At 44.9% G+C, this 13,224-nt stretch overlaps 1 protein-coding gene across 1 annotated transcript in view; it reads right to left on the bottom strand.

Moving 5' to 3' along the window:
* The window catches only part of LOC110520380 (ephrin type-A receptor 6), a 262,278-nt gene that overhangs the window by 12,728 nt on the left and 236,326 nt on the right, over positions 1 to 13,224 (bottom strand). The window contains exons 8-12 of the mRNA XM_036974914.1: positions 12,625 to 12,912; positions 9,174 to 9,282; positions 3,281 to 3,351; positions 1,650 to 1,778; positions 850 to 1,035 (exon numbers count right to left, since the gene is read on the bottom strand). Of these exons, the coding sequence (XP_036830809.1) occupies positions 850 to 1,035; positions 1,650 to 1,778; positions 3,281 to 3,351; positions 9,174 to 9,282; positions 12,625 to 12,912 (783 nt within the window). The remainder of the gene's footprint in view (positions 1 to 849; positions 1,036 to 1,649; positions 1,779 to 3,280; positions 3,352 to 9,173; positions 9,283 to 12,624; positions 12,913 to 13,224) is intronic.

A 13,224-nucleotide genomic window follows, 5' to 3' on the forward strand; every position in this document is an offset into this window, starting at 1 on the left:
GCCTCATTGTCATGGTTACTCAGTTTCCTGTCAAATGTGCTATTTCAATTGCATCACACTTTCTGGAGGACTTAGTTTCAGTTAACAAATAGCCATTTCAGTGAAGTGAAATAACCTTGGCGCTGATATCCCTGGCCTGCTATTTGACTCTGGTGACTCAGTTAGCCAGCCAGGACCTGAATGGAGCTCTGTGGGGGAGACGGCAAGGCAGAGAGAGAGAAGAAGTGGTGAATGGAGCAGCAGGCTTGCAGAGTTCAGGGGCTGTCTGTCCATGGTGCTGACCAAATTATACTTCTCTCTCTATCAGGTCAGTAGCTATGAATCAGTGTGGACCAGGCCTGCTGCCTTCTCTACGTAAACACCTCTCTCTCTTCTCTCTCTCTTTCTCTACAGAAGCCCATCCATAGAAAAGAATGAACGTGTCAAGTGGTGATGAGTGTGGAGCTTTATCTGGTGTTTGTGTTCAGGTAAGATACAGTCACACCCTGATACCTCTCTCTTTTAATGAGTCTCTGAAGAGGTTGAGGAGAAAACAACAGATGGAGAGAGACAGAGGGAGAAAAAGAGAGAAAAAGGGAGAGAAGAGTGTCTGAGAGTAAAGACAGAGATATAGTAGGGAGAAAACGATGGAGAAAGTGACAGAGTGTGTGAAGTCGCTACAGAACAGTAGACTAGTGCGGAATGGCTGCTACGCATTGTGCTGTAGTGTGTGTGGCATATAAAGCCACATGCAGCCATGGGGAATGGCTGGTTGTAATGACTCACTCCCTGTGTCAGAGGCAGCTATCCCACATAAAGACACACTTCCATCTGTCTATCTGTCCATGCAATTCCCATGATCCTCCTTACTTTTGGTGACCACGCCCTCCAGCCTGATGATGTTTGGGTGGTCAAACTGTCCCATGATGCTGGCCTCACGGAGGAAGTCCCGCCTCTGGCGCTCCACGTAGCCGCCCTTCAGTGTCTTTATCGCCACGGCAATCTCCCTCTTCCCTGGTATCCGCAGACGACCGCTACACACCTCCCCGAACTCACCTGGAACGCGAGAGCACACACACACACACACACACACACACACACACACACACACACACACACACACACACACACACACACACACAGTAACAATATGAAACCACTGGTGGGCACTGTTGCAGTGCAGAGACAACTCCACAACACATTTAACTCTCTGAATGATTAAACTCTCTAGAACAACCCTGCAATCTATTCATAGTCTCTCCTCAGTTCTCTAAAACTCTAACACTTTTAATTTCCCCCCTGTGAGGGTGTGTGTGTGTGTGTTAGGCTTTTAGATTGTTATACTGAGCAGAGAGAAATAACACTTAAATCAGGTGCTGGGAGAGAGAGCATAAGCTTTCTACTGTATAGGAGAGATATGATTAACTTCCTTTCTGTAAAATGAAAACAGATTTGCTTCATATGGCATATTACACTGTGTTAATATCACACCCAAATGCCAGACCCTTTCACACCCAGTAGGGTATATATAGAGCACACTGTCTAAAGAAGCTTCTGTAATGGTAGAGAATAAACACTACTGTATATATATTGTTACCATACATTGCTTGTTCTTTCCATGCCAATGAAGCCTTTTGAATTGAATTGATAATTGAGGATAGTGTGCCAACCTGCTCCAATAACTCTTTCTATACGGATCCGGGTCGGGTCAATCTCTTTGGCAAACTCATGGACAGCCTGGGTAGGATCCTCATAGGTGTCTGGATCTACATAGGCCTTTACTCCCGGGAACGGGAGAGCTGAGAGAGGACAAGAAAAGACAGACAAAACAAGAGAAGCAAAAAGAGGAGAAGAGAAGAAGATAATGAATTCCAGGGACAAAGGTCAAGAGAAGAGAGACTGGTTTCTGACTTTGGTTACTTTGCTACCTGCCTCCTTCTGCCTTTCTTGTCTTTGCTAACCTCTAGCTGTGAGATATCAGTCTCCCTCTCTTTCCAAACAGAACAATCCATGGTCATGCCAAACAGAGCTCCAGCAGTAACCCGAAGACACAATCAACCTCGAAAACAGCCACTTCTGGACGAAACTAAACTCTGAAGGTTGGAAAGATACATCAATATATCACTGGAGAGAAAGAGAACAAAAGAGAGAAGTAGGAGGAGAGTGAAGAGGAGAAGGTGTCCTCTGTCCTCCACTGATGAGCAGGGCAAGGATAGCTCCGAGACACATAGACAGTCTGTATGGAGTCAAGGCAAGCTGTTAACAGAGAGAGAGGGAGAGAGAGAGGAGGCAGATATACTCACTAGGCAAGAGGCCCTGCCAGCCTGACTCTCCTGGGTGTGTTTTCAATCTCAGAGCTCATCCTGCTGTCTGTCTGTTCCTCTACCACTGGCCTCAACCCCCCCCCCCCCCCCCCCCCCCCTCATCCCTTTCACCCTCCCCCTCTCTATCTCCTTCTCCTTCCGAGTCATTTCCCTTTTTGTCTATCTGCACTTTTCTCTTCATGCATCACCCCGCCTTACCCCTTCTTACCCTTTCCCTCTCTATCCCCCCTCTCATCACAGGGATAAAACAGTAGAGGTGGAGAGAGAAAGAGCTGTAACTAGATTCAGCCAAAAGGCAGGACACATAGAGGACTTCAAATGGATTTTGAAGAGGAAAGAAGTATGCAGGAGAGGAGGGAGAGAGAGAGAAAGAGAGAGAAAGAGAGAGAATGAGAGAGAGGGATAGGTGGAGGTGTTTCAGAGCGTTTTGTTTTGTGGATATGTTTAAAGGTGCCTATGTATCACTCCTTCTGACATCCCTCCCTCCCTCTCCCTCCCTCTTGCTCTCTGTCTGTAGTGTAAAACTGAGAGAGGGGTGTTACCAATCTCTCAAAGCCTGCTACGGCCAGGGGTTAGGGACACACTTCATCCACATTCACATCTAAACGAATAGAGGCTTGGAAATGGCAGACATGGTTAGAATTGATTGTATGCAAATCGTCCACACAACGTTTCTCTCCGGGGTAGTTCTCTTTAGCATGAAATGGACAGAGAAGCTCAATAACGTAAAGTGTTTGCGTGGAAAATCTATTTTAAGCTTTAAGTCTCGCCACAGTTTATCTTCATCTTTCAACACACAAACTCACAGAAGGCTGAAATAATCATATTCAATTTGTCTGTACACCTCGAATTGATACAATTTAGAGAAGTGATGTGAGTTTGTGACTAGAAATCGGAGTGTTTGACAGAAAGAGAGAGATGGAGAGAAGACAAGTAGAGAAGGAGAAAAGAAACAGACACAGAAAGAGAAGTCCTACCATGTCCACTCTGATAGTTGGTCCTCCTCTTCTCCTCTGAGCTCATCTTGGATTTGATGTACCACTGACACCTGGGAGACACAATGACACATTCTGTTACAAGGAACAAGGTTATGAAAACCCACATGCTAAAACGGAAGGAGTTCACCTTGTCCATAGAGAGATGAACTAAACCAAACTTGGTCTTTTATCTGTGTGTGTTTGCCAGGGATGGCTTGTAGAGTGGTGTGACAATTTTTTCACCAGAGAAACTTTGATCAACACATTTTTATTTGAACGTTGGATTCGCCAGCACAGTCATGTGTGTTTTAATGTGTTTGGGTGTGTATGCATTGGTTAATCACCGCTCCTAACACACTCACACTCTGCCAGATGGGCTGAGCTATTCATAGCCCCCTCTTAGCTCAAACACCACTCTCTTTTAAACAGCCTCTCCTCATACACAAGACAAACACACACACACACAGCGTGGAGAAGATCACAGGTTCACACACCAGCCAGTCAACTTCATTAGCTTTATCATGCTGGAGGAACAGGAAGTAATTAACATCTTGTCTACAGATCTAGAGGAGAGAGAGAGAGAGATAGAGAAGGGGAAGAGAGAAAGAGAGAGAGGGGAGGGGAGAGGGGGAGGGAGAGGGAGAGAGGGAGAGAGAGAGAAAGAGAGAGAAGGGGAGGGAGGGAGAGAGAGGTAAGGTTTATCTATAGTGGTGATTAGATAATTAGGTGACTATTAACAGACACACAGAGGATGTAGCTGTGGCCACCATGCCCCTCGGCCGACTGGGAGAGGTGGAGTAGGGGAGAACTAGAAAGTGATAGAGACAGAATAGGAAGTCAGTGCTGGCACCAGTCTGAGAGCTCCATAAAAGAGAAGAGATAAACAGATAGCGAGACAAATACATGGAGAGAAACAGAGACACACACACACACACACACACACACACACACACACACACACACACACACACACACACACACACACACACACACACACACACACACACACACACACACACACAATAATGAGGCTGAGGTGTGTTTGAGTGTGTGTGTGTGTGTGTGTGTGTGTGTCTGGTATCAGTGAGAGACAGCTTGTCAGCTGGTGTTGGCAGAGTGACAGACAGGAACTGACAGATTTCACCTGGATGAGGAGCAGAGAGAGGAGGAGAGGGGAGGAGAGAGGAGGAGAGGAGGAGAGAGGAGGAGAGGGGAGGAGAGAGGAGGAGAGAGGAGGAGAGGGTAGGAGGAGAGGAGAGGGGAGGAGAGAGGAGGAGAGGGGAGGAGAGAGGAGGAAAGGGGAGGAGGAGAGAGGGGAGTAGAGGGGAGGAGAGAGGAGTAGAGAGGAGGAGAGGGGAGGAGAGGGTCAGGGGCTTGGTTAGCCAATTTTTTAAAGTTGAAAAGTGAAAGTTCTCCATTGTCCATGAGTCTGACATTAAGAAGGTTTAAATGACGCTGATTGGAATGAGTCAGAGGCCAAAGCAATCAGCACACTCATTACTGAGCGGGGAGGGGTCAGTGTGGGAGTGCACAAGCCTGCATGTTGGTGTGTGTGTGTGTGTGTGTGTGTGTGTGTGTGTGTGTGTGTGTGTGTGTGTGTGTGTGTGTGTGTGTGTGTGTGTTTGTGAGTGACTGTGGTTTCCAGTTAGCCAGATCAGAGAGGCTATCAGAGCGCTGGATATCAGTGGGTTGCCAGGTTGGGATCCTGCTGTGTTAGGTCTGAGGCCTGGACACTGACAGAGAAGAGATAGCAACAAAGATAGAGGAGCAGAAGAGAGGGAGAGGGTTATAGGGAGAAGAGGAGGAGAAGATATAAGAGGAGCAGAGTAGGACGAAAACAGACAAGATGAGTGAACAGGAGAGGAGGATTTGTGTAATGCCAGTAGCCCTCCAGTGATGGGGTCAGTGTGTTGATTAAAGCTACAATCCTGTCCTTCATCAGACCAGTCCAGCACCACTCTATCACTGACTCACTGGCTTTCATGTCTTGCTGCTGAAAAGAAGGCACACACAGACACACAAAGACACACACACACACACACACACACAAAGGCTGAATACACACACAAAGGCTGAATACACACACACACAAAAAGACAGAGGCCCGCTCTTAAAGGTGTCCTCAGAAAGCAGGGTAAAGGATAGTGTTGCGGCTCTGAGGCTTTACGAGGATATTCAGGAACACACAAGCACACCTACCCACCTCTCGATATCAAATCCTGCCTTTAATCTAAAAGTCAATGTAATTCAACATCCTCTCTCCCCTAATATCCACTGAGTCATTACTACATGCTGAAAGTGAAACTTCATATTTATCCTCTCCAGCACCACATCAACATAGAGTATGTGAAAATGGCGTGTTCCAATGTTTTGTAGTAAAAAATCATAATCAACTCAGTTAGTAGCCTATGCCAACTCATAATTGGTTAAAATCACAGGATGCACACCGATGATGTCATTGGAAACTCTTATCTTCCTCCGTATTTTTCACTACAAAACCAACAAACGTGACATTTTCACATATGTTGATGTTGGGGTGGTGCTGGAGATGATGAGCGGAGGAGAGAGGGATAAGAGGATGAGAGGAAAAAGACGAGAGAGAGGCGAGAAAGGAGAGCGGGTTGAGATGTTGAAAGATAACCCTGAAGATGAAGTGGAGAACAGCAGTGTGTGTTTAGAGTAGGCTGTATGAAGGCTGTAAAGTACAGAGATAAACCCACTCCTACACAGGCCGGATGGTCACATGTACATACACAGATCTACAGTGCCTTTGGAAAGTATTCAGACCCCTTAACTTTTTACCACATTCAATTGATGAGGGGGAAAAAAAAACGATTTAATACATTTTTGTTAGGTTACAGCCTTATGCAAAAATGTATTCAATCATTTCCCCCTTCACCAATCTACACACAATACCGCAAAATGACAAAGCAAAAACAGGTTTTTAGAAATGTTTGCTAATTTATAAAAAAAACAACTGAAATATCACAATTACATGCAGTGGGGCAAAAAAAGTATTTAGTCAGCTACCAATTGTGCAAGTTCTCCCACTTAAAAAGATGAGAGAGGCCTGTAAAAAAATCCAGAAAATCACATTGTAGGATTTTTTATTAATTTATTTGCAAATTATGGTGGAAAATAAGTATTTGGTCACCTACAAACAAGCAAGATTTCTGGCTCTCACAAACCTGTAACTTCTTCTATAAGAGGCTCCTCTGTCCTCCACTCGTTACCTGTATTAATGGCACCTGTTTGAACTTGTTATCAGTATAAAAGACACCTGTCCACAACCTCAAACAGTCACACTCCAAACTCCACTATGGCCAAGACCAAAGAGCTGTCAAAGGACACCAGAAACAAAATTGTAGACCTGCACCAGGCTGGGAAGACTGAATCTGCAATAGGTAAGCAGCTTGGTTTGAAGAAATCAACTGTGGGAGCAATTATTAGGAAATGGAAGACATACAAGACCACTGATAATCTCCCTCGATCTAGGGCTCCACGCAAGATCGCACCCCGTGGGGTCAAAATGATCACAAGAATGGTGAGAAAAAATCCCAGAACCACACGGGGGGACCTAGTGAATGACCTGCAGAGAGCTGGGACCAAAGTAACAAAGCCTACCATCAGTAACACACTACGCCGCCAGGGACTCAAATCCTGCAGTGCCAGACGTGTCCCCCTGCTTAAGCCAGTACATGTCCAGGCCCGTCTGAAGTTTGCTAGAGAGCATTTGGATGATCCAGAAGAAGATTGGGAGAATGTCATATGGTCAGATGAAACCAAAATAGAACTTTTTGGTAAAAACTCAACTCGTCGTGTTTGGAGGACAAAGAGTTTCATCCAAAGAACACCATACCTACTATGAGGCATGGGGGTGGAAACATCATGCTTTGGGGCTGTTTTTCTGCAAAGGGACCAGGACGACTGATCCGTGTAAAGGAAATAATGAATGGGGCCATGTATCGTGAGATTTTGAGTGAAAACCATCAGCAAGGGCATTGAAGATGAAACGTGGCTGGGTCTTTCAGCATGACAATGATCCCAAACACACCGCCCGGGCAACGAAGGAGTGGCTTCGTAAGAAGCATTTCAAGGTCCTGGAGTGGCCTAGCCAGTCTCCAGATCTCAACCCCATAGAAAATCTTTGGAGGGAGTTGAAAGTCTGTGTTGCCCAGCAACAGCCCAAAAACATCACTGCTCTAGAGGAGATCTGCATGGAGGAATGGTCCAAAATACCAGCAACAGTGTGTGAAAACCTTGTGAAAACCTTGTGAAAAACGTTTGACCTCTGTCATTGCCAACAAAGGGTATATAACAAAGTATTGAGATGAGGACAAGACAAGGATCTCTCTGTACTTTGCTCCATTCATCTTTGTCTCAATCCTGACTAGTCTCCCAGTCACTGCCACTGAAAAACACCCCACAGCATGATGCTGCCACCACCATGCATAACTATAGGGATGGTGCCAGGTTCCATCCAGACGTGACGCTTGGCATTCAGGCCAAAGTGTTCAATCTTGGTTCATCAGACCAGACAATCTTGTTTCTCATGGTCTGAGAGTCTTCAGGTGCCTTTTGGCAAACTCCAAGAGGGCTGTTATGTGCCTTCCCTTCTGGCTACTTTACCATAAAGGCCTGGTTGGTGGAGTGCTGCAAAGATGGTTGTACTTCTGGAAGATTCTTCTATCTCCAAGGAACTCTAGAGCTCTGTCAGAGTGACCATCGGGTTCTTGGTCACCTCCCTGAACAAGGCCCTTCTCCCTTAATTGCTCAGTTTGATGGCAGAGCTTCAATGCTGCAGAATTTGTTTGTTACCCTTTCCCAGATCTGTGCCTCAATAGAATTCTGGCTCAGAGCTCTACAAACAATTCCTTCGACCTCATGGCTTGGTTTTTGCTCTGACATGCACTGTCAACTGTGGGACCTTATATAGACAGGTGTGTGCCTTTCCAAATCATGTCCAATCAATTGAATTCACCACAGGTGGACTCCAATCAAGTTGGAGAAACATCTCAAGGATGATCAATGGAAACAGGATGCACATGAGCTCAATTTCGAGTCTCATAGCAAAGGGTCTGAATACTTATGTAAATAAGGTATTTCTGTTTTGTATTTTTTTGTGCAAACATGTCTAAAAGACTGTTATCGCTTTGTCATTATGGGGTGTTGTGTGTAGATTTTTAAAAAAAGAATCAATTTGAGAATAAGGCTGTAATGTAACAAAATGTGGAAAAAGTCAGGGAGTCTGAACACTTTCCGAAGGCACTGTATGCATGAGGATAGAGGGACAGGAACATGCACAGCTCTGCTTTTGACTGGTTCTTGTTTGAAGCTACTTCTCTGTTCACAGTGTCTCAGTTCTCTCCACATACTTAGAAAGCTTTTCAGAACAGATAGAACAGAAAGAGAGAGAGAGAGGCTCACACCTACACAGATTGAAAGGTCATCTCAAAGGTTTCATCACACACTGAAACATCCTACTTTTAACTGTTCTTTAAGTACTTTTATAACTGTTGTACTTTTCAGTGTGCAATGCCCAATACAGTTGTATTACTGTATGTAGGTCTCTCAGTAAAGAGGGAGCTGTCCACATTTAGTGCTGTCCATGGTGCTGAATTCTTATTCAGTCCTGTCTGTGGTCTGTTGTTTGTGGTGCTGGTTGTTGTCTGTGGTGCTGACTGTTGTTTGTGGTGCTAGTTGTTGTCTGTGGTGCTGGCTGTTGTCTGTGGTGCTGGTTGTTGTTTGTGGTGCTGGTTGTTGTCTGTGGTGCTGGTTGTTGTCTGTGGTGCTGGCTGTTGTCTGATGACCTATTAGTCCCTTGGGACATCTCCCAAGTCCCCAGGAAATCGGTGTGTGCGTGTGTGTGTGTGTGTGTGTATATTCATCTTACCGTCCGGTGATGAGGAAGAAGAGGGTGAGGATGATGAGGAGAGTGAAGCCGCCCACGGCTGCCGTAACGATCACCAACACTTGACCCTGGTCTGAAGCCATGTCCGACGCTACAGGGAGGGGACAAATTAAATGATTGATTATTGATTGGTGATTTACAATTCTAAACTGGGCAGTTTGCGTTCTGGATGCGAATTGGCTGAAATCTGTGGTATATTATAAATTATAAATTGGGTGGTTGGAGCCCTGAATACTGATTGGCTGAATGCACGGGTATAACAAAATATATACCACGGCTAAGGGCTGTATCCAGGCACTCAGCTTTGCGTCCGGCAGTATTGCTTAAGTGTACACATACAGCCATATCCCTTGTAGAGAGGTGACATCACAAAGACTATATGCATTCACATGATTAAGTCAGAAATGTTTTTGCAAGACAATTTTTTATTTAAAAAAATAAATATTGTACCCCCTTTTTCTCCCCAATTACGTGGTATCCAATTGTTAGTAGTAATCTTGTCTCCGTACGGACTCGGGAGAGACGAAGGTCAAGAGCCATGCGTCCCCCAAAATACAACTCAACCAAGCCGCACTGCTTCTTAACACAGCGCGCATCCAACCCGGAAGCTAGCCGCACCAATGTGTCGGAGGAAACACCGTGCACCTAGCGACCTGGTCAGCGTGCACTGCGCCCGGCCTGCCACAGGAGTCACTAGTGCGCAATGAGACAAGGATATCCCTACCGGCCAAACCCTCCCTAACCCGGACGACGCTAGGCCAATTGTGTGTCGCCCCATGGACCTCCCGGTCATGGCCGGTTGCGACAGAGCCTGGGCTCAAACCCAGAGTCTCTGGTGGCATAGCTAGCACTGCGATGCAGTGCCTTAGACCACTGCGCCACCCGGGAGGCCCAAGACAATTTAATTACACAACTATTCTATTCTTTTTTTTTTTTATAAAAGCAGACTGGGGAGCAGGGGTTGGAACCAAAATAATTTTCCAATCGTTTCATTCTGAACAGAACCAATATTTTATTAGTTTTGTTTCACTGTTCTGACCAGCAAAATAAAGTTTTGAACTCGTTCGAACCAAAAAAAAGTAATGGTTTATATTGTTTCTTTCTAACCCTCTGATGTTAATTATTTTTTATATTTCGCTCAACGTTAAATTACTTTACTAATGGACAGAGCAGCTTGCTATGGAGCGGGCAAGCTATGTACATGCATTGGACAGACAAGGTGACAGACAAGGTGTGAGATGCGGCTGAAAACTTTCAGGTGAGGAGAGCGCTGGGCATGATTCGCTGGGCATCTTGTTGTTATGACATGCATTATCTGAATTAGGCCAAGATAATTATACCTTGGAGTGGCTTCTATGAAGGAACTTTGAATGTCTTTAAACTTGGCTAAACTAACGTTGGACCAGAGCTAGCCCTTGACCATGACTTTCAGTTCCATTACATTACACATAATGAGAGCTAGACCACAGCTAGCTAACAAGCTTGTGTGTGCAGAGCGGCACCAGAAGTAAAGTAAAAACACGTCTTACCTTTTTGTTGTTAATGAATCGAATGTGAAACGTGATAACTATAGTATCCTTAATATAAGGCTTGAAAAAGTTAATCCATTCTTCTCTACTTAAAAATCTCTCTCCCTAATTTCTGAATCACGCCTATAATGTCAGTAGCTGCAGTAGACTATGCATGCTTTGGAGGGAGGGGAGGGGCAGATATCCTACACACACTGGCAAATATTTTCAGCTCACAGACAGGCAGACACTGAAATAAGTTTCTGAGTGACAGTGAGGGCTTTACATAGGTGCTTTGTTTCGTTTTTTTTGTGGGACTGGAAAAAAAAGTCTGGAACGTAAAATAATGTTATTAACTTGTTCCCATGCTTTTAAAATAACGGTTCTGTTCCGGAACAGTATAGATCACTTTCGTTCTCGATTCTGGTTCTGTTCCTCAAAATATTTATTTATTTTGGGGATTTTGGTTCTGTTCCGTGAATCGGTTCCAACAAAAAGCACTTTTATTAGTAATAATATAAATTGTTAGTATTAACTGACTTGAATTCAATATGGAGAGATTGTTGAACTCTTGGTCTGAAAAACAACCATCTTTTAGAAGGAATCATTTACATGCTTGGTGACATTTAATTAATATTAATCATTCAAGAAATTGTGATTTAGTCTCTGATCATTTGCCTAAATTGGCCCCATTTGATATTCATGATTTTCCCTTCTCTCCGTCTCTTTACAGGACTAACGAATCCCACATAATAATTGAAAGATGATGGCTATTAGCAAACTTATTTCTACAATATTTCAAACTTAATGAATATGAATTGGAGATCAGGATGTGTGGCCCCCAAAGCAGACCCAAATATGAGAGAGAGAGAGAGAGAGAGAGAGAGGGAGGGAGAGAGAGGGCGAGAGAGAGAGAGAGAGCTGTGAGCGTGTGTGTGCATGTTTGTATGTGACTTTCGGAGGGAATATAATTGAAAGTGTGTGTCTACGCGTGGTTGTATGAGGGTCGGAGCATGTGTGTATGTGTGCGAGAATGTATGTGTGTGTAGCTGGGGATGGGTCTAGACAGAGGTAATTGCCAGTCAGACGTGAAGAGAGGAACAGCTGATCTGAGGGGTAGATGACTTTACAGGACCGTTCTCTTAACCAAGGATTCACACACTGTTTAACACACACTCTGAAGCCTTAAGTAACCAGACGGGCCTGATTAATGCTGCACTAATGGGACCGAGGTGAGCGTGTGTGTGTATGTGTCTGAAAATGGGGAATCTAAAGGGCTGTAATGACCGTATATAGGGAGGAGAGGGAAGATGTAAGGGATGGGTAGAGATGGAAAGAGAGGCAGAGCAGGTCGGGAGAGACAAGGTAGAAGCAGGAAGCGAGGGATAAAGGTGAAAGAGGGAAGAGAGTGCAGGAAAGGGGAGGGAGAGGAGGGTATTTTCTCCTAGATAAAAGGGCAGAACAAAGTCAGGCCCGGACTATCTGATCCACTAGATAAAGAAAGCTCTTCAGCTGGATAGATGAGAGGACAGGGAGAAAAGAGGAGAGGTCAAGAGACCAGATCAGCGGTTAGAGTGGGCCGGCGCTGACCGGTACATATTTCTACTGCTTGAGTTCTAGCACCTCTTCTAAAATACGTCTGCTAAAATATATAGAAGACCTGGTACAGTCAAATTACAGTGAGAACCCTGACAAGAACTGCCATCAGGACAGAAAAACAAACACAGGTCTGGTTCTGTTAGAATTCAGCATGATCACTGTGAGGGAGGAAATTAAAGCCTCTCTAAAAGTCAATAGAAATACAACCAACATCATTGACGAGTTCATGTATTGCTGTTTTAATTTATTACATCTAGGGTTAAGTGTTTGGGGTCAAGGGTTAAGTGTTATGTGTCATGAAACAGAGGGAGTTAAGAGGTACTTACTGTCGTCCGTGGTCTCATACTCGCATTTGGGGCTGTAGGCGCTGTGTCCAGAGGAGGTGCGTGTTCTCAGGCTGAAGACGTAGCAGGTGGAGGGCTTTAACCCTGTGATGACCACACTGGGGGCTTTGGTCCGCGTCGACGAGTAGCTCAACTCCTCATGTTCCTTCTCGTAGTACTTGACCTCATAGTCGACCACCAGGAGGGAGGTCTGTTCTGGCTCCAGCCACGACAGGGCAATGCTGTTTTGAGATGCCCAGTCCTTCTTCAACATGCCCACCATAAAGGGACCTGGAGGGGCCGATTGGAGAGATCGTTAGAGGTCACGGGTTCAACTACTAACATTTAATCTCATTAGAGATGGAAGGCTGACACTAGCTTCTGATTATATGCTTAAGCATAATGAATATGTTTCATCATTTCACATGAAAGGCTTTGCTTTCCCTGTAAAAGCCTGGAGCATCCATGCTCAATCATCTATAAATGAACATAAAATATATAAAATGAATAATCTACCATAATTATTTAGACCACAGTTACAGTGCTAAGGGTTTTGCTGTCATCTATGGATCCTTCAGTGACAGCAGGTCCACGGAGGAGCGG

The sequence above is a fragment of the Oncorhynchus mykiss genome, chromosome 3, assembly GCF_013265735.2.
Source record: "Oncorhynchus mykiss isolate Arlee chromosome 3, USDA_OmykA_1.1, whole genome shotgun sequence".
Taxonomy (NCBI): domain Eukaryota; kingdom Metazoa; phylum Chordata; class Actinopteri; order Salmoniformes; family Salmonidae; genus Oncorhynchus; species Oncorhynchus mykiss.